Below are 20,271 nucleotides of genomic sequence, written 5' to 3' on the forward strand. Positions count from 1 at the left end.
GGCTCTCTGGGAGTAATTAGTGCCCACATTTTAGATGCAACTGCGTGCTTGTGTATCGAGCAGCAGGCCCCTTTACTCTCCGATACTGGGGTGCATAGGATGCATGTAAATGTCTACTCATTCTGTGCGTGTAATGCGAGAGGTCACCCAGTATTGACTTACACTGGAGTCAGGCGCAGGCAGGTAAAGTGCTTTGCTAACATAACAATTTAATGCAGCACAAAAGAAATGCGCGCCCCATAATAGAACATACAGCTCACCATGCTGGGCTGCAACAATTGTGAACAACAACAAGGCGAGGAGGGAGCGGAGGGGGCCACACCCCCAACCACGACCGGCTCTTACATTTGTCGGCAGGGTATGACGCGTCCGTCAGGGAGCGGTAAAAAAAAAGTGCTTAGAGTGTAACACCGTGAATAAAGCATCCAGTCCAGGTAGGTGTAGCTAAAACTGGACAGGGTGGTAACCGGGAGGGACTAAAAAGCCTCACTAAAAATGGGAAGCCAGGGTTTAGCATGCGCGATGACACTAGCTAACTGGAAAAAGGGGCCGAGCCTACACTCCACTTCAGAAAGTGTATCGATTCCAGGAAGCCTCGCAGAGCAAGCAGCGCGCATGTGCTGCAACGCAGGTCTGCGAGACCTAAAAAGGGATCTTTCTGAACCAAGTTTTGCCAAATTTTGTGTAATTCCGTTCAGTAGTTCGGGCTCTAGCTTTGTCGAAAGTTTCCTATGGAAAATAACATGGGGAAACACGTTTTGGGACCCCCTTTTTTCTCGGCCCACGCTTGACGAATCACCCCGAAACTCAAGACAGGAGGTGACCGGAGCGGGCCACTAGTTTTGAAAATTTCGCAAAGATTCATCAACTGGCGCCAAAGTCATTGGGAAAAGAAAAAAAGCTTTTTGAATAGAAACGAGGTCCTAACTATAACTACCACCTGGCGACCGTCAGTAGGTAATATATTTATAGTCACTGAAAAAACCACAGGTTTCAGGGACGTTATAGTTAGTTGGACATTTCACTTGTACAAAACCAGAGAAATTCGGCCATTATAGTTAGCTCAGCTAACTATAACTCGCGCCCCCGCAATGCACTGCTGATGACATCACATATTACATCATTCATGACATGGTCAGTGACATCACTGATGACATCTCAAATTACATCACTGATGACATCATCCAGTGACTGTGTGTTTCTTTAAGCTTTAAATATGTTTTGTATTTATTTCAAGGTGTATTGAAGAATGAGTGGGTGTATAAGTGTCTGGATGGAGAATTTAGTAGGTGTGTGACTGTATAAGTGAGTGATTAAATGTGTCTTACTGAATGCATGGGTTAGTGACTAAACTGTGTGAATATCTGTATCAGTCTGTCTGTTGTTGTGTAAGCTGCTGCATCGGTTGGTCAGTAGCTACATGAGTGTTTATATGGGTTATTGATTGGTTGCCTGAGTATTTGTATGGGAGACTGAGTGTGTGTGTGGGTGGGTGGGAGGAGCGTGACTCTGCATAGTGTATGAGTGGTTGATTCACTGTGTGTATGGGTTCAAGAGTGCATGTGGAAACAGCTGTATGGGTGGTTGACTGTGTGTATGGGTGTGTTGGTGAGTGAATGGATGTCTCAGTGGTACATGTCCAAGTAACTACATATGTAAAAGGCAGTGTATGCGAGAGTTGGAGTATATAAATGACTATACGTGAGAGTCAGTGATTGTGAGAGTGGCTGTATGGATGAGTGTGTACTTGTATCAGTGATTATATAAGAGAATTTGTATGCGTTAGTATCTGTATGAATAAGTGAGGTGGCGTGTGTATAACTGTATAGGTAAGTAAATGGGACCGGGATTGATTCTTTGCATGACTGACTAGGTGTGTGAGTAACCCCTTGGATGAGTGGCTGTGTGTGAGTGTCTGTATAGGTGTATGAGTGCATATGATAGTGTTGTATTGATGAGTGACTGCATGTATGAGTGATTGTATGGGTGAATGAGTGGATGTGTGTGTAGATCTAGGAATCAGTGAGTGTGTATGTAGTAACTGGTATTGGTGTCTCGATGGTTTCAAAAATAGTAGTCTGTATTTTACAGTGGGTGTATCAAAGGTTATATTAGAGTGTGAGGAGTTGGATCAGATTTTCACGTGGATGATGTCATCAGTAATGTCATCACTGATGTCATTTGAGATGTCATCAGTGATGTCATCAGTGATGTTACTGACCATGTGTAACGCCCTGAACGTCTCAGGATCATTTAACAGACACGATAATGAGAACACAACCACTTGTGAAGGTTTAGTTATTTTAATGAAGGCAAAAATAATACAAGGAATAAACAAAGGTTATAGTCACTGGAATCCTCCAGGCTAAGTACGTTACCAGCCCACAGCACGGATGGTCCTAACCGTCCTCTGCATATACGCCGATCCCGGCGTATGCCAACAGAGGGCAGAAATGAAATGGCCGACAATGCCAATCGGTAGGCTGTGAGGGGCACGAAGAGTGTTGGGGAGAATCGAGGAGTCAGGGAAACACCCAGCCGGGGTCTCTACCTGAAGGGAGCAGCCGCTCAACCTCTTCCTCAGACTGCACCGGGACGCGGAGTCACCTCCTGGTGATGCGTCACCGATACCCCAATCACAAGCAAAGAAGACTGAACCGAGAGCAGCCGCTCGATCGATCCTGTGGACTTCCGAGTCTGTAACGCGGCAAACACCTCCTGGTGTGCGTTACAGCTGGCAGTCCCTGTATCTCTGGTCGGACTGGGAGTTACGACTCCAACCAGCAAAAGCGCCACTGCGCTTTGACTCAGCCGAGTGAAAAAGCGAAGCTCAATGGTTATCCGGTAGAGCTTCCGGGTCCTTCACAGGTGACGATGGGGCAAGACACGGCCCAGGGAGTAACGACTCGACCTACCTCCGTTCTTGCCTTACTGGAGCACCACTCCGGAACACTGCTCTTCACTAAGCAGGTACGTCGGTGTAAACACAATATCCGACAGCGTTGTACCTCCCGGTTCCTCCCTTTATAGGGCGTTGTTTTCCTTGAGTTATGTAACAGCTCTCCTGTTTACATAAGGGCGTGTTTTCCTTGAGTTATGTAACAGCTCTCCTGTTTACATAAGGGCGTGTTTTCCTTGAGTTATGTAACAGCTCTCCTGTTTACATAAGGGCGTGTTTTCCTTGAGTTATGTAACAGCTCTCCTGTTTTACATAAGGGCGTGTTTTCCTTGAGTTATGTAACAGCTCTCCTGTTTACATAACCTCTCAACCGCTAAGCATCCTGGGAGATGTAGTCCGTTTTCGCTGGTTACCGTTTTCCTCCCCTCGCATGACAGGAATTCTTGACACCATGTCATGAATGATGTATTATGTGATGTCATCAGCAGTGCATTGTGGGGGCGCGAGTTATAGTTATCTGATCTAACTATTACGGCCAAATTTCTCTGGTTTTGTATGAGTGAAATGTCCAACTAACTATAACAACAGAGGAGCAGAAAGTCCTCCTGTGCCCCCAACGTTTTGCTGATGGGTACTGGTGGTAACTGACTCTGACTAACCAGGCCTAGAGCCAGTGCTATGCTAAAAGACACTTAGAATACAGTTAAAACACCTACATACACTAGGAAACACTATGGGTTGGGGTACCCCTGTGATTAGCATGACCTCCTCTGTATTTGCCATGAGTTAGTGCCTGGGTCATTGCATGAGTACATGGGTAGTGACTAGATTATTAGAGTGCTGTAAGGACAGTGCATGGTGATTTTATAACTGCTTGGGTTTTGGCAGAGTGATTGGATAAGTACATGGTGCTGGCTGGGTGATTGGATTGGAGGAGTGCATGGGCAGTGACAATGAGATGGCTGGACTGCATCAGTAGTGCTCCGGGTATTGTAGCAGTCCATGTGTTAGTGCCTGGGTCATTGCATGAGTACGCGGGTACTGATTGGATGATTAGATTACTGCAAGGAGAGTGCACAGTGAATTTATAAGTGCTTGGGTTTTGGCGGAGTGCCTGGATAAGTACATGGTGCTCACTGGGTGATTGGAGGAGTGCATGGGTAGTGACAGGGCGATGGCTGGACTGCATGGGTAGTGCTCAGGGTATTGTAGCAGTGCATGAGGTAGTGCATGGGTCATTGCATGAGTGCATGGGTACTGACTGGATGATTAGAGTACTGCAAAGAGAGTGTATGGTGAATTTATAAGTGCTTGGGTTTTGGCGGAGTGATTGGATAAGTACACACATGTCACATCAGGCCCGCCCCCTCCCTTCACCACTGTGCAAATGCACCCCCCGGCGGGTTTTAAGTTGGGGGATTAATTCCCCGTGAATTGTGAGGGTCCCTGGGGGCCAACTAGCCCACCAGGTACCTCCAGTAAGTGCCACAGAGCTGCGTTGCAGAGAGGTGCTCCAAGGTCAAGCCCCTTTTTACAGCTCTCTGCAATGCAGCTCTGTGGTGCTTACTGGAGGTACCTGGTGGGCTAGTTGGACCCAAGGGACCCTCAGGATTCAAGGGGACTTAATCCCCCAACTTACAACACACCAGAGGGCCCGTTTCCACAGCGGAGAAGGGAGGGGGTGGGGCCTGATGTGACAAGTGTGCAAAGCGCCCCGTGGCCGTTTTAAGTAGGGGGATTAAGTCCCCTTGAATCCTGAGGGTCCCTGGGGCACAACTAGCCCACCAGGTACCGCCACTAAGCACCAGAGAGCTGCATTACAGAGAGGTGGTCCGAGGCCATTCCCCTTTTTTCACCTCTCTGCAACGCAACCCTGTCTGTCTGTAACATAGCTGCATTTTGTGTACATTACTTACAAACACTGGAGGCCAGAAAGGTATTCCGCCCAGAATGGAAAACCCATGTGAAAGTCGAAAAGCAGCACACAGGACGATCCCCAGACAGATTTCTGCTCCGCCGATGAAGATCTGTGTGAACTGAGAGCAGAAAGTGATCTTCAGAACCAAGCTGCTGAGCCACATTTCCCAAACAAAAATAGGTAGAGATATGTTTCATCAAAATTCTACCCACTTCTCTCACCCATTTCAACATGGACATTGGTTTCAATTGAACAGACAACTTAAAAAGGGGATACTACTGCTGTAAGTGAGGTTTCAAGCATTAAGAACACCTTCATAGATATGACAACGCATGAAATACACTCACCTGCTCAAGTTTCCTCTCCTTTCCTTTCCTTTCCTTTCCTTTCCTTTCCTTTCCTTTCCTTTCCTTTCCTTACCTCGCCTCGCCTCTTGTCTCCTTCAAACTTCAGTCCTGGTATGACTCCATTCACACCTCAGTCCTAGTTTGGTTCCATTCATACTTCAGTCCTGGCAAGGCTCGAGTCATACTTCAGTCCTGGTATGACTACATTCATACTTCAGTCCTGGTATGGCTCCATTCACACTTCAGTCCTGTATAGTTCTGTTCATATTTCAATCCTGGAGTGGCTCCATTCATACTTCAGTCCTGGGGTGACTCCATTAATACTTCAGTCCTGATGTGGCTCCATTCATACTTCAGTCCTGGTGTGACTCCATTCATTATTCAGTCCTCTATGGTTCCATTCAAACTTCAGTCCTGTATGGTTCCATTCATACTTCAGTCCTGGTATGGCTCAGGCCATACTTCAGTCCCCGTATGGTTCAGTTCATACTTCAGTCCGGTATGTCTCCATTCATACTTCAGTCCTGGCATGGCGCCATTCACGCTTCAGTCCTGGTTCATGCCTCAGTCCTGGTATGGCTCCATGCACGCTTCAGTCCTGGTTCATGCTTCAGTCCTGGTATGGTTCCATTCATACTTCAGTTCTGGTATGGTTCCATTCATACTTCAGTCCTGGTATGGCTCCATTCATAATTCTGTCCTGGCGTGGTTCCATTCATACTTTAGTCCTGGGGTGACTCCATTCATACTTCAGTCAAACTTCAGTCCTGGCATTGCTCCATTTACGCTTCAGTCCTGGTTCGTTCTTCAGTCCTGGTATGGTTCCATTCATACTTCAGTCCTGGTATTGATTCATTCATACATCAGTGACTGGTATGGCTCCATTCACACTTCAGTCCTGCTATGGCTCCATTCATACTTCAGTCCTGGTATGGTTTCATTCATACTTCAGTTCTGGTATGGCTCTATTTATACTTTAGTCCTGGTGTGACTCCATTCACACTTCAGTCCTGGCATGGCTCCATTTACGCTTCAGTCCTGGTTCATGCTTCAGTCCTGGTATGGCTCCATGCACGCTTCAGTCCAGGTTCATGCTTCAGTCCTGGTATGGTTCCATTCATACATCAGTCCTGGTATGGCTCCATTCACGTTTCAGTCCTGGTATGGCTCCGTTCACTCTTCAGTCCTGGTATGGCTCCATTAATACTTCAGTCCTGGTATGGTTCCATTCATACTTCAGTCCTGGGATAGTTCCATTCACACTTCAGTTCTGGTATGGTTCAGTTCATACGTCAGTCCTGGTGTGGTTCCGTTCATACTTCAGTCCTCTATGGTTCCATTCATACTTCAGTCCTGGTATGGCTCCATTAATACTTCAGTCCCGGTATGGCTCAGTTCATACTTCAGTCCTGGTGTGGTTCCGTTCATACTTCAGTCCTCTATGGTTCCGTTCATAATTCAGTCCTCTATGGTTCCGTTCATACTTCAGTCCCGGTATGGCTCCATTAATACCTCAGTCCTGGTATGGCTCCATTCCTACTTCAGTCCTGGTATGGCTCCATTCATACTTCAGTCCCGGTATGGCTCAGTTCATACTGCAGTCCTGGTGTGGTTCCGTTCATACTTCAGTCCTCTATGGTTCCATTCACGCTTCTGTCCTTGTATAGCTCCATTCATACTCCAGTCCCGGTGTGGCTCCGTTCATGTTTCAATCCTGGTAAGGCTCCATTCCTACTTTAGTCCTGGTATGGCTCCATTCATACTTCAGTCCTGGTGTGACTTCATTCATACTTCAGTCCTGGTATGGTTCCATTCATACTTCAGTCCCGGTATGGCTCCATTCATACTTCAGTCCTGGTATGGCTCAGTTCATACTTCAGTCCCGGTGTGGTTCAGTTCATACTTCAGTCCTGGCGTTGTTCCATTCATACTTCAGTCCTGGTATGGCTCCATTCATACTTCAGTCCTGATATGGTTTCATATATACTTCAGCCCTGGTATGGCTCCATTCCTACTTCAGTCCTGGTGTGACTCCATTCATACGTCAGTCCTGGTATGGCTCAATTCGTACTTCAGTCCAGGCATGGTTCCATTCATACATCAGTCCTGGTATGGCTCCGTTCACACTTCAGTCCTGGTATGGCTCCGTTCCCTCTTCAGTCCTGGTATGGTTCCGTTCATACATCAGTCCTGGTATGGTTCCCTTCATAATTCAGTCCTGGTATGGCCCCGTTCACACCTCAGACCTGGTATGGCTCAGTTCACTCTTCAGTCCTGGTATGGCTCCATTAACACTTTAGTCCTGGTATGGTTCCATTCATGATTCAGTCCTGGGATGGTTCCATTCATACTCCAGTTCTGGTATGGTTCAGTTCATAATTTAGTCCTGGTATGGCTCCATTCATACTTCAGTCCGGGTATGGCTCAGTTCATACTTCAGTCCTAGTGTGGTTCCGTTCATACTTCAGTCCTCTATGATTCCGTTCATATTTCAGTCCTGTATGGTTCCATTTATACTTCAGTCCCGGTATGGCTCCATTCATACTTCAGTCCCGGTATGGCTCAGTTCATACTTCAGTCCTGGTGTGGTTCCGTTCATACTTCAGTCCTCTATGATTCCGTTCATACTTCAGTCCTGTATGGTTCCATTCATACTTCTGTCCCGGTATGGCTCCATTCATACTTCAGTCCCGGTATGTCTCCATTCATACTTCAGTCCTGGTAAGGCTCTATTCATACTTCAGCCCTGGCATGGTTCCGTTCATACAACAGTCCTGGTTGGAGCCATACCAGCCACTGAAGTATGAATAGAGCCATACCAAGACTGTTGTATGAACGGAACCATGCCAGGGCTGAAGTATGAATGGAGCCTTACCAGGACTGAAGTATCAATGGAGACATACCAGGACTGAAGTATGAATAAAGCCATAGCAGGAGTGAAGCATGAATGGAGCCATACCAGGACTGAAGTAAAAATGGAGCCATGCCACGACTGAAGTATGAATGGAGACTTACCAGGACTCACGTATGAATGGAGCCATACCAGGACTGAAGTATGAATGGAGCCATACCAGTACTGAAGTATGAATGGAGCCATACCAGGACTGAAGCATGAAGGGAGACATAAAGGGACTGAAGTATGAACTGAAGCATACCGAGACTGAAGTATGAACTGAGCCATACAAGGACTGAAGTATGAACGGAGCCATACCAGGACTGAAGCATGAACCAGGACTGAAGCGTGCATGGAGCCATACCGGGACTGAAGTATGAATGGAACCACACCAGGACTGAAGTATGAATGGAAACATACCAGGACTCAAGTGTGAATGGAGCCATAACAGTCACTGAAGTATGAATGGAGCCATTTCACACTTGAGTCCTGATATGTTTCCATTCATACTTCAGTCCTGGTATGGTTCCATTCATACTTCAGTGACTGGTATGGCTCCATTAATACTTCAGTCCTGGTATGGCTCCATTCATACTTCAGTCCTGGTGATTCGGTTCATACGTCAGTCCCGGTATGGTTCCATTCATACTTTAGCGACTGGTATGGCTCCATTCATACTTCGGTCCAGGCGTGGTTCCATTCATATATCAGTCCTGGTTTGGTTCCATTTATACGTTAGTCCTGGTTAGTCCTCCATTCATACATCAGTCCCAGTATGGCTCAGTTCATACTTCAGTCATGGTGTGGTTCCATTCATACTTCAGTCCAGGTATGGCTCAGTTCATACTTCAGTCCCAGTATACTTCAGTTCATACTTCAGTCCTGGTATGTCTCCCTTCACGCTTCAGTCCTGGTATGGCTCCATTCATACTTCAGTACTGGTATGGCTCCATTCATACTTCAGTACTGGTATGGCTCCATTCATACTTCAGTACTGGTATGGCTCCATTCATACTTCAGTCCTGGTATGGCTCCATTCATACTTCAGTACTGGTATGGCTACATTCATACTTCAGTACTGGTATGGCTCCATTTTTACTTCAGTCCAGGTATGGCTCCATTCATACTTCAGTACTGATATGGCTCAATTCATGCTTCACTCCTGCTGTGGCTTTATTCATACTTCAGTCCTGGTATGGCTCCATTCATACTATAGTCCTGGTATGGTTCCATTCATACTTCAGTCCCAGTATGGTTCAGTTCATACTTCAGTCACGGTATGTCTCCATTCATACTTCAGTCCTGGTATGGCTACATTCATACTTCAGTCCCAGTATGGCTCAGTTCATACTTCAGCCCTGGTATGGTTCAGTTCATACTTCAGTCCCAGTATGTCTCCATTCGTACTTCAGTCCTGGTATGGCTCGATTTATACTTCAGTCCTGGTATGGCTCCATTCATACTACAGTGCTGGTATGGCTTCATTCATACTACAGTCCTGGTATGGCTCCATTAATACTTCAGTTCCGGTAGGGTTCAGTACATACTTCAGTCACGGTATGTCTCCATTCATACTTCAGTCCTGGTATGGTTCCATTCATACTTCAGTGACTGGCATGGCTCCATTCATAGGTCAGTCCTGGCGTGGTTCCGTTCATCAATCAGTCCTGGTATGGCTCCATTCACACTTCAGTTCTGGAATGGCTCTATTCATACTTCAGTCCTTGTATGCCTCCATTCATACTTCAGTCCTTGTATGGCTCTGTTCATACTTCAGACGTGGTATGGTTCCGTTCATACTTCAGTCCTTGTATGGCTCCATTTATACTACAGTCCTTATATGGCTCCATTCATACTTCAGTCCCAGTATGGCTCAGTTCATACTTCAGCCCTGGTATGGTTCAGTTCATACTTCAGTCCCAGTATGTCTCCATTCGTACTTCAGTCCTGGTATGGCTCGATTTATACTTCAGTCCTGGTATGGCTCCATTCATACTACAGTGCTGGTATGGCTTCATTCATACTACAGTCCTGGTATGGCTCCATTAATACTTCAGTTCCGGTAGGGTTCAGTTCATACTTCAGTCACGGTATGTCTCCATTCATACTTCAGTCCTGGTATGGTTCCATTCATACTTCAGTGACTGGCATGGCTCCATTCATAGGTCAGTCCTGGCGTGGTTCCGTTCATCAATCAGTCCTGGTATGGCTCCATTCACACTTCAGTTCTGGAATGGCTCTATTCATACTTCAGTCCTTGTATGCCTCCATTCATACTTCAGTCCTTGTATGGCTCTGTTCATACTTCAGACGTGGTATGGTTCCGTTCATACTTCAGTCCTTGTATGGCTCCATTTATACTACAGTCCTTATATGGCTCCATTCATACTTCAGTCCTTGTATGGCTCAGTTCATACTTCAGTCCCTGTGTGTCTCCATTCATACTTCAGTCCTGGTATGGTTACGTTCATACGTCAGTCCTGGTATGGCTCTGTTTGTACTTCAGTCCTGGTACGGCTCCATTCACAATTCAGTCCTGGTATGGCTCTGTTCGTACTTCAGTCCTGGAATGGCTCCATTCATACGTCAGTCCTGGTATGGCTCCACACATACTTCAGTCCTTGTATGGCTCCATTCATACTTCAGTCCCGGTATGGCTTCATTCATACTTCAGTCCTGGTATGGCTCAGTTCATACTTCAGTCCCGGTGTGGTTAAGTTTGTACTTCAGTCCAGGCATGGTTCCATTCATACATCAATCCCGGTATGGCTCCGTTCACACTTCAGTCCTGGTATGGATCTGTTCACTCTTCAGTCCTGGTATGGTTCCGTTCATACATCAGTCACTGTATGGTTCCATTCATAATTCAGTCCCGGTATGGCTCCGTTCACACCTCAGACCAGGTATGGCTCTGTTCACTCTTCAGTCCTGGTATGGCTCCATTAATACTTCAGTCCTGGGATAGTTCCATTCATGCTTCAGTTCTGGTATGGTTCAGTTCATACATCAGTTCTGGTGTGATTCAGTTCATACTTCAGTCCTGTATGGTTCCATTTATACTTCAGTCCCGGTATGGCTCCATTCATACTTCAGTCCCGGTATGGCTCAGTTCATACTTCAGTCCTGGTGTGGTAACGTTCATACTTCAATCCTCTATAATTCCGTTCATACTTCAGTCCTGCATGGTTAAATTCATACTTCAGTCCTGGTATGGCTCCATTCATACTTCAGTCCTGGTATGGTTGCATTCATACTTCAGTGACTGGTATGGCTCCATTCACACTTCAGTCCTGGTATGGCTCCATTCATACTTCAGTCCTGGTGATGCCGTTCATACGTCAGTCCTGGAATGGTTCCATTCATACTTCAGTGACTGGTATGGCTCCATTCATACTTCAGTCCTGATGTGGTTCCGTTCATACATCAGTCCTGGTTTGGTTCCATTTATACGTTAGTCCTGGTATGGCTCCATTCATACTTCAGTCCAGGTATGGCTCAGTTCATACTTCAGTCCCGGTATGCTTCAGTTCATACTTCAGTCCCGGTATGTCTCCCTTCAAGCTTCAGTCCTGGTATGGCTCCATTCATACTTCAGTACTGGTATGGCTCCATTCATACTTAAGTCCTGGTAAGTCTCCATTCATACTTCAGTCGTGGTATGGCTCCATGTTTACTTCAGTCCTGGTATGGCTCCATTCATACTTCAGTACTGATATGGCTACATTCATGCTTCACTCCTGCTATGGCTTTATTCATACTTAATTCCTGCAATGGCTTTATTCATAGTTCAGTACTGATATGGCTCCATTCATGCTTCACTCCTGCTATGGCTTTATTCATACTTAATTCCTGCAATGGCTTTATTCATACTTCAGTCCTGGTAGGGCTCCATTCATACTTCAGTCTCAGTATGGTTCAGTTCATACTTCTGTCACGGTATGTCTCCATTCATACTTCAGTCCTGGTATGGATCTCTTCATACTTCAGTCCCGGTATGGCTCCATTCATATTTAAGTACTGGTATGGCTCCATTCATACTTTAGTCCTGGTATGGCTACATTCACACTTCAGTCCCAGGATGGCTCAGTTCATACTTCAGCTCCGGTATGGTTCAGTTCATACTTCAGTCCCAGTATGTCGCCATTCGTACTTCAGTCCTGGTATGGCTCCATTCATACTTCAGTCCTGATATGGCTCCATTCATACTACAGTGCTGGTATGGCTTCATTCATACTACAGTCCTGGTATGGCTCCATTCATACTTCAGTCCCGGTATGGCTCAGTTCATACTGCAGTCCTGGTGTGGTTCAGTTCATACTTCAGTCCTCTATGTTTCCATTCAAGCTTCAGTCCTTGTATAGCTCCATTCATACTCCAGTCCCGGTGTGGCTCCGTTCATGTTTCAATCCTGGTAAGGCTCCATTCATACTTTAGTCCAGGTATGGCTCCGTTCACACTTTAGTCCTGGTATGGCTCCATTCATACTTCAGTCCTGGTGTGACTTCATTCATACTTCAGACCTGGTATGGTTCCATTCATACTTCAGTCCCGGTATGGCTTCATTCATACTTCAGTCCTGGTATGGCTCAGTTCATACTTCAGTCCTGGTGTGGTTCAGTTCATACTTCAGTCCTGGCGTTGTTCCATTCATACTTCAGTCCTGGTACGGCTCAATTCGTACTTCAGTCCAGGCAAGGTTCCATTCATACATCAGCCCTGGTAAGGCTCCGTTCACACTTCAGTCCTGTTATGGCTCCGTTCCCTCTTCAGTCCTGGTATGGTTCCGTTCATACATCAGTCCTGGTATGGTTCCCTTCATAATTCAGTCCTGGTATGGCTCCGTTCACACCTCAGACGTGGTATGGCTCTGTTCACTCTTCAGTCCTGGTATGGCTCCATTAACACTTTAGTCCTGGTATGGTTCCATTCATGATTCAGTCCTGGGATGGTTCCATTCATACTCCAGTTCTGGTATGGTTCAGTTCATAATTTAGTCCTGGTATGGCTCCATTCATACTTCAGTCCGGGTATGGCTCAGTTCATACTTCAGTCCTGGTATGGTTCCGTTCATACTTCAGTCCTCTATGATTACGTTCATATTTCAGTCCTGTATGGTTCCATTTATACTTCAGTCCCGGTATGGCTCCATTCATACTTCAGTCCCGGTATGGCTCAGTTCATACTTCAGTCCTGGTGTGGTTCCGTTCATACTTCAGTCCTCTATGATTCCGTTCATACTTCAGTCCTGTATGGTTCCATTCATACTTCTGTCGCGGTATGGCTCCATTCATACATCAGTCCCGGTATGTCTCCATTCATACTTCAGTCCTGGTAAGGCTCTATTCATACTCCTTTCCTTTCCTTTCCTTTCCTTTCCTTTCCTTTCCTTTCCTTTCCTTTCCTTTCCTTTCCTTTCCTTTCCTTTCCTTTCCTTTCCTTTCCTTTCCTTTCCTTACCTCGCCTCGCCTCTTGTCTCCTTCAAACTTCAGTCCTGGTATGACTCCATTCACACCTCAGTCCTAGTTTGGTTCCATTCATACTTCAGTCCTGGCAAGGCTCGAGTCATACTTCAGTCCTGGTATGACTACATTCATACTTCAGTCCTGGTATGGCTCCATTCACACTTCAGTCCTGTATAGTTCTGTTCATATTTCAATCCTGGAGTGGCTCCATTCATACTTCAGTCCTGGGGTGACTCCATTAATACTTCAGTCCTGATGTGGCTCCATTCATACTTCAGTCCTGGTGTGACTCCATTCATTATTCAGTCCTCTATGGTTCCATTCAAACTTCAGTCCTGTATGGTTCCATTCATACTTCAGTCCTGGTATGGCTCAGGCCATACTTCAGTCCCCGTATGGTTCAGTTCATACTTCAGTCCGGTATGTCTCCATTCATACTTCAGTCCTGGCATGGCGCCATTCACGCTTCAGTCCTGGTTCATGGCTCAGTCCTGGTATGGCTCCATGCACGCTTCAGTCCTGGTTCATGCTTCAGTCCTGGTATGGTTCCATTCATACTTCAGTTCTGGTATGGTTCCATTCATACTTCAGTCCTGGTATGGCTCCATTCATAATTCAGTCCTGGCGTGGTTCCATTCATACTTTAGTCCTGGGGTGACTCCATTCATACTTCAGTCAAACTTCAGTCCTGGCATTGCTCCATTTACGCTTCAGTCCTGGTTCGTTCTTCAGTCCTGGTATGGTTCCATTCATACTTCAGTCCTGGTATTGATCCATTCATACATCAGTGACTGGTATGGCTCCATTCACACTTCAGTCCTGCTATGGCTCCATTCATACTTCAGTCCTGGTATGGTTTCATTCATACTTCAGTTCTGGTATGGCTCTATTTATACTTTAGTCCTGGTGTGACTCCATTCACACTTCAGTCCTGGCATGGCTCCATTTACGCTTCAGTCCTGGTTCATGCTTCAGTCCTGGTATGGCTCCATGCACGCTTCAGTCCAGGTTCATGCTTCAGTCCTGGTATGGTTCCATTCATACATCAGTCCTGGTATGGCTCCATTCACGTTTCAGTCCTGGTATGGCTCCGTTCACTCTTCAGTCCTGGTATGGCTCCATTAATACTTCAGTCCTGGTATGGTTCCATTCATACTTCAGTCCTGGGATAGTTCCATTCACACTTCAGTTCTGGTATGGTTCAGTTCATACGTCAGTCCTGGTGTGGTTCCGTTCATACTTCAGTCCTCTATGGTTCCATTCATACTTCAGTCCTGGTATGGCTCCATTAATACTTCAGTCCCGGTATGGCTCAGTTCATACTTCAGTCCTGGTGTGGTTCCGTTCATACTTCAGTCCTCTATGGTTCCGTTCATAATTCAGTCCTCTATGGTTCCGTTCATACTTCAGTCCCGGTATGGCTCCATTAATACCTCAGTCCTGGTATGGCTCCATTCCTACTTCAGTCCTGGTATGGCTCCATTCATACTTCAGTCCCGGTATGGCTCAGTTCATACTGCAGTCCTGGTGTGGTTCCGTTCATACTTCAGTCCTCTATGGTTCCATTCACGCTTCTGTCCTTGTATAGCTCCATTCATACTCCAGTCCCGGTGTGGCTCCGTTCATGTTTCAATCCTGGTAAGGCTCCATTCCTACTTTAGTCCTGGTATGGCTCCATTCATACTTCAGTCCTGGTGTGACTTCATTCATACTTCAGTCCTGGTATGGTTCCATTCATACTTCAGTCCCGGTATGGCTCCATTCATACTTCAGTCCTGGTATGGCTCAGTTCATACTTCAGTCCCGGTGTGGTTCAGTTCATACTTCAGTCCTGGCGTTGTTCCATTCATACTTCAGTCCTGGTATGGCTCCATTCATACTTCAGTCCTGATATGGTTTCATATATACTTCAGTCCTGGTATGGCTCCATTCCTACTTCAGTCCTGGTGTGACTCCATTCATACGTCAGTCCTGGTATGGCTCAATTCGTACTTCAGTCCAGGCATGGTTCCATTCATACATCAGTCCTGGTATGGCTCCGTTCACACTTCAGTCCTGGTATAGCTCCGTTCCCTCTTCAGTCCTGGTATGGTTCCGTTCATACATCAGTCCTGGTATGGTTCCCTTCATAATTCAGTCCTGGTATGGCCCCGTTCACACCTCAGACCTGGTATGGCTCAGTTCACTCTTCAGTCCTGGTATGGCTCCATTAACACTTTAGTCCTGGTATGGTTCCATTCATGATTCAGTCCTGGGATGGTTCCATTCATACTCCAGTTCTGGTATGGTTCAGTTCATAATTTAGTCCTGGTATGGCTCCATTCATACTTCAGTCCGGGTATGGCTCAGTTCATACTTCAGTCCTAGTGTGGTTCCATTCATACTTCAGTCCTCTATGATTCCGTTCATATTTCAGTCCTGTATGGTTCCATTTATACTTCAGTCCCGGTATGGCTCCATTCATACTTCAGTCCCGGTATGGCTCAGTTCATACTTCAGTCCTGGTGTGGTTCCGTTCATACTTCAGTCCTCTATGATTCCGTTCATACTTCAGTCCTGTATGGTTCCATTCCTACTTCTGTCCCGGTATGGCTCCATTCATACTTCAGTCCCGGTATGTCTCCATTCATACTTCAGTCCTGGTAAGGCTCTATTCATACTTCAGCCCTGGCATGGTTCCGTTCATACAACAGTCCTGGTTGGAGCCATACCAGCCACTGAAGTATGAATAGAGCCATACCAAGACTGTTGTATGAACGGAACCATGCCAGGGCTGAAGTATGAATGGAGCCTTACCAGGACTGAAGTATCAATGGAGACATACCAGGACTGAAGTATGAATAAAGCCATAGCAGGAGTGAAGCATGAATGGAGCCATACCAGGACTGAAGTAAAAATGGAGCCATGCCACGACTGAAGTATGAATGGAGACTTACCAGGACTCACGTATGAATGGAGCCATACCAGGACTGAAGTATGAATGGAGCCATACCAGTACTGAAGTATGAATGGAGCCATACCAGGACTGAAGCATGAAGGGAGACATAAAGGGACTGAAGTATGAACTGAAGCATACCGAGACTGAAGTATGAACTGAGCCATACAAGGACTGAAGTATGAACGGAGCCATACCAGGACTGAAGCATGAACCAGGACTGAAGCGTGCATGGAGCCATACCGGGACTGAAGTATGAATGGAACCACACCAGGACTGAAGTATGAATGGAAACATACCAGGACTCAAGTGTGAATGGAGCCATAACAGTCACTGAAGTATGAATGGAGCCATTTCACACTTGAGTCCTGATATGTTTCCATTCATACTTCAGTCCTGGTATGGTTCCATTCATACTTCAGTGACTGGTATGGCTCCATTCACACTTCAGTCCTGGTATGGCTCCATTCATACTTCAGTCCTGGTGATTCGGTTCATACGTCAGTCCCGGTATGGTTCCATTCATACTTTAGTGACTGGTATGGCTCCATTCATACTTCGGTCCAGGCGTGGTTCCATTCATATATCAGTCCTGGTTTGGTTCCATTTATACGTTAGTCCTGGTTAGTCCTCCATTCATACATCAGTCCCAGTATGGCTCAGTTCATACTTCAGTCATGGTGTGGTTCCATTCATACTTCAGTCCAGGTATGGCTCAGTTCATACTTCAGTCCCAGTATACTTCAGTTCATACTTCAGTCCTGGTATGTCTCCCTTCACGCTTCAGTCCTGGTATGGCTCCATTCATACTTCAGTACTGGTATGGCTCCATTCATACTTCAGTACTGGTATGGCTCCATTCATACTTCAGTACTGGTATGGCTCCATTCATACTTCAGTCCTGGTATGGCTCCATTCATACTTCAGTACTGGTATGGCTACATTCATACTTCAGTACTGGTATGGCTCCATTTTTACTTCAGTCCAGGTATGGCTCCATTCATACTTCAGTACTGATATGGCTCAATTCATGCTTCACTCCTGCTGTGGCTTTATTCATACTTCAGTCCTGGTATGGCTCCATTCATACTATAGTCCTGGTATGGTTCCATTCATACTTCAGTCCCAGTATGGTTCAGTTCATACTTCAGTCACGCTATGTCTCCATTCATACTTCAGTCCTGGTATGGCTACATTCATACTTCAGTCCCAGTATGGCTCAGTTCATACTTCAGCCCTGGTATGGTTCAGTTCATACTTCAGTCCCAGTATGTCTCCATTCGTACTTCAGTCCTGGTATGGCTCGATTTATACTTCAGTCCTGGTATGGCTCCATTCATACTACAGTGCTGGTATGGCTTCATTCATACTACAGTCCTGGTATGGCTCCATTAATACTTCAGTTCCGGTAGGGTTCAGTTCATACTTCAGTCACGGTATGTCTCCATTCATACTTCAGTCCTGGTATGGTTCCATTCATACTTCAGTGACTGGCATGGCTCCATTCATAGGTCAGTCCTGGCGTGGTTCCGTTCATCAATCAGTCCTGGTATGGCTCCATTCACACTTCAGTTCTGGAATGGCTCTATTCATACTTCAGTCCTTGTATGCCTCCATTCATACTTCAGTCCTTGTATGGCTCTGTTCATACTTCAGACGTGGTATGGTTCCGTTCATACTTCAGTCCTTGTATGGCTCCATTTATACTACAGTCCTTGTATGGCTCCATTCATACTTCAGTCCTTGTATGGCTCAGTTCATACTTCAGTCCCTGTGTGTCTCCATTCATACTTCAGTCCTGGTATGGTTCCGTTCATACGTCAGTCCTGGTATGGCTCTGTTTGTACTTCAGTCCTGGTACGGCTCCATTCACAATTCAGTCCTGGTATGGCTCTGTTCGTACTTCAGTCCTGGAATGGCTCCATTCATACGTCAGTCCTGGTATGGCTCCACACATACTTCAGTCCTTGTATGGCTCCATTCATACTTCAGTCCCGGTATGGCTTCATTCATACTTCAGTCCTGGTATGGCTCAGTTCATACTTCAGTCCCGATGTGGTTAAGTTTGTACTTCAGTCCAGGCATGGTTCCATTCATACATCAATCCCGGTATGGCTCCGTTCACACTTCAGTCCTGGTATGGATCTGTTCACTCTTCAGTCCTGGTATGGTTCCGTTCATACATCAGTCACTGTATGGTTCCATTCATAATTCAGTCCCGGTATGGCTCCGTTCACACCTCAGACCAGGTATGGCTCTGTTCACTCTTCAGTCCTGGTATGGCTCCATTAATACTTCAGTCCTGGGATAGTTCCATTCATGCTTCAGTTCTGGTATGGTTCAGTTCATACATCAGTTCTGGTGTGATTCAGTTCATACTTCAGTCCTGTATGGTTCCATTTATACTTCAGTCCCGGTATGGCTCCATTCATACTTCAGTCCCGGTATGGCTCAGTTCATACTTCAGTCCTGGTGTGGTAACGTTCATACTTCAATCCTCTATAATTCCGTTCATACTTCAGTCCTGCATGGTTAAATTCATACTTCAGTCCCGGTATGGCTCCATTCATACTTCAGTCCTGGTATGGTTGCATTCATACTTCAGTGACTGGTATGGCTCCATTCACACTTCAGTCCTGGTATGGCTCCATTCATACTTCAGTCCTGGTGATGCCGTTCATACGTCAGTCCTGGAATGGTTCCATTCATACTTCAGTGACTGGTATGGCTCCATTCATACTTCAGTCCTGATGTGGTTCCGTTCATACATCAGTCCTGGTTTGGTTCCATTTATACGTTAGTCCTGGTATGGCTCCATTCATACTTCAGTCCAGGTATGGCTCAGTTCATACTTCAGTCCCGGTATGCTTCAGTTCATACTTCAGTCCCGGTATGTCTCCCTTCAAGCTTCAGTCCTGGTATGGCTCCATTCATACTTCAGTACTGGTATGGCTCCATTCATACTTCAGTCCTGGTAAGTCTCCATTCATACTTCAGTCGTGGTATGGCTCCATGTTTACTTCAGTCCTGGTATGGCTCCATTCATACTTCAGTACTGATATGGCTCCATTCATGCTTCACTCCTGCTATGGCTTTATTCATACTTAATTCCTGCAATGGCTTTATTCATAGTTCAGTACTGATATGGCTCCATTCATGCTTCACTCCTGCTATGGCTTTATTCATACTTAATTCCTGCAATGGCTTTATTCATACTTCAGTCCTGGTAGGGCTCCATTCATACTTCAGTCTCAGTATGGTTCAGTTCATACTTCTGTCACGGTATGTCTCCATTCATACTTCAGTCCTGGTATGGATCTCTTCATACTTCAGTCCCGGTATGGCTCCATTCATATTTAAGTACTGGTATGGCTCCATTCATACTTTAGTCCTGGTATGGCTACATTCACACTTCAGTCCCAGGATGGCTTAGTTCATACTTCAGCTCCGGTATGGTTCAGTTCATACTTCAGTCCCAGTATGTCGCCATTCGTACTTCAGTCCTGGTATGGCTCCATTCATACTTCAGTCCTGATATGGCTCCATTCATACTACAGTGCTGGTATGGCTTCATTCATACTACAGTCCTGGTATGGCTCCATTCATACTTCAGTCCCGGTATGGCTCAGTTCATACTGCAGTCCTGGTGTGGTTCAGTTCATACTTCAGTCCTCTATGTTTCCATTCAAGCTTCAGTCCTTGTATAGCTCCATTCATACTCCAGTCCCGGTGTGGCTTCGTTCATGTTTCAATCCTGGTAAGGCTCCATTCATACTTTAGTCCAGGTATGGCTCCGTTCACACTTCAGTCCTGGTAT

The 20,271-nt window shown here is 46.0% G+C and overlaps 1 protein-coding gene across 1 annotated transcript in view; it reads right to left on the reverse strand.

The window, feature by feature from the left end:
- Window positions 1-20,271, reverse strand: part of LOC146839411 (membrane-spanning 4-domains subfamily A member 6C-like) — a 173,438-nt gene that overhangs the window by 142,782 nt on the left and 10,385 nt on the right. The window contains exon 2 of the mRNA XM_085650796.1: window positions 4,816-4,935. Coding sequence (XP_085506922.1) covers window positions 4,816-4,935 — 120 coding nt within the window. The remainder of the gene's footprint in view (window positions 1-4,815; window positions 4,936-20,271) is intronic.

This window comes from Triturus cristatus, chromosome 4_1, assembly GCF_964204655.1.
Source record: "Triturus cristatus chromosome 4_1, aTriCri1.1, whole genome shotgun sequence".
In the NCBI taxonomy this organism is placed as follows: domain Eukaryota; kingdom Metazoa; phylum Chordata; class Amphibia; order Caudata; family Salamandridae; genus Triturus; species Triturus cristatus.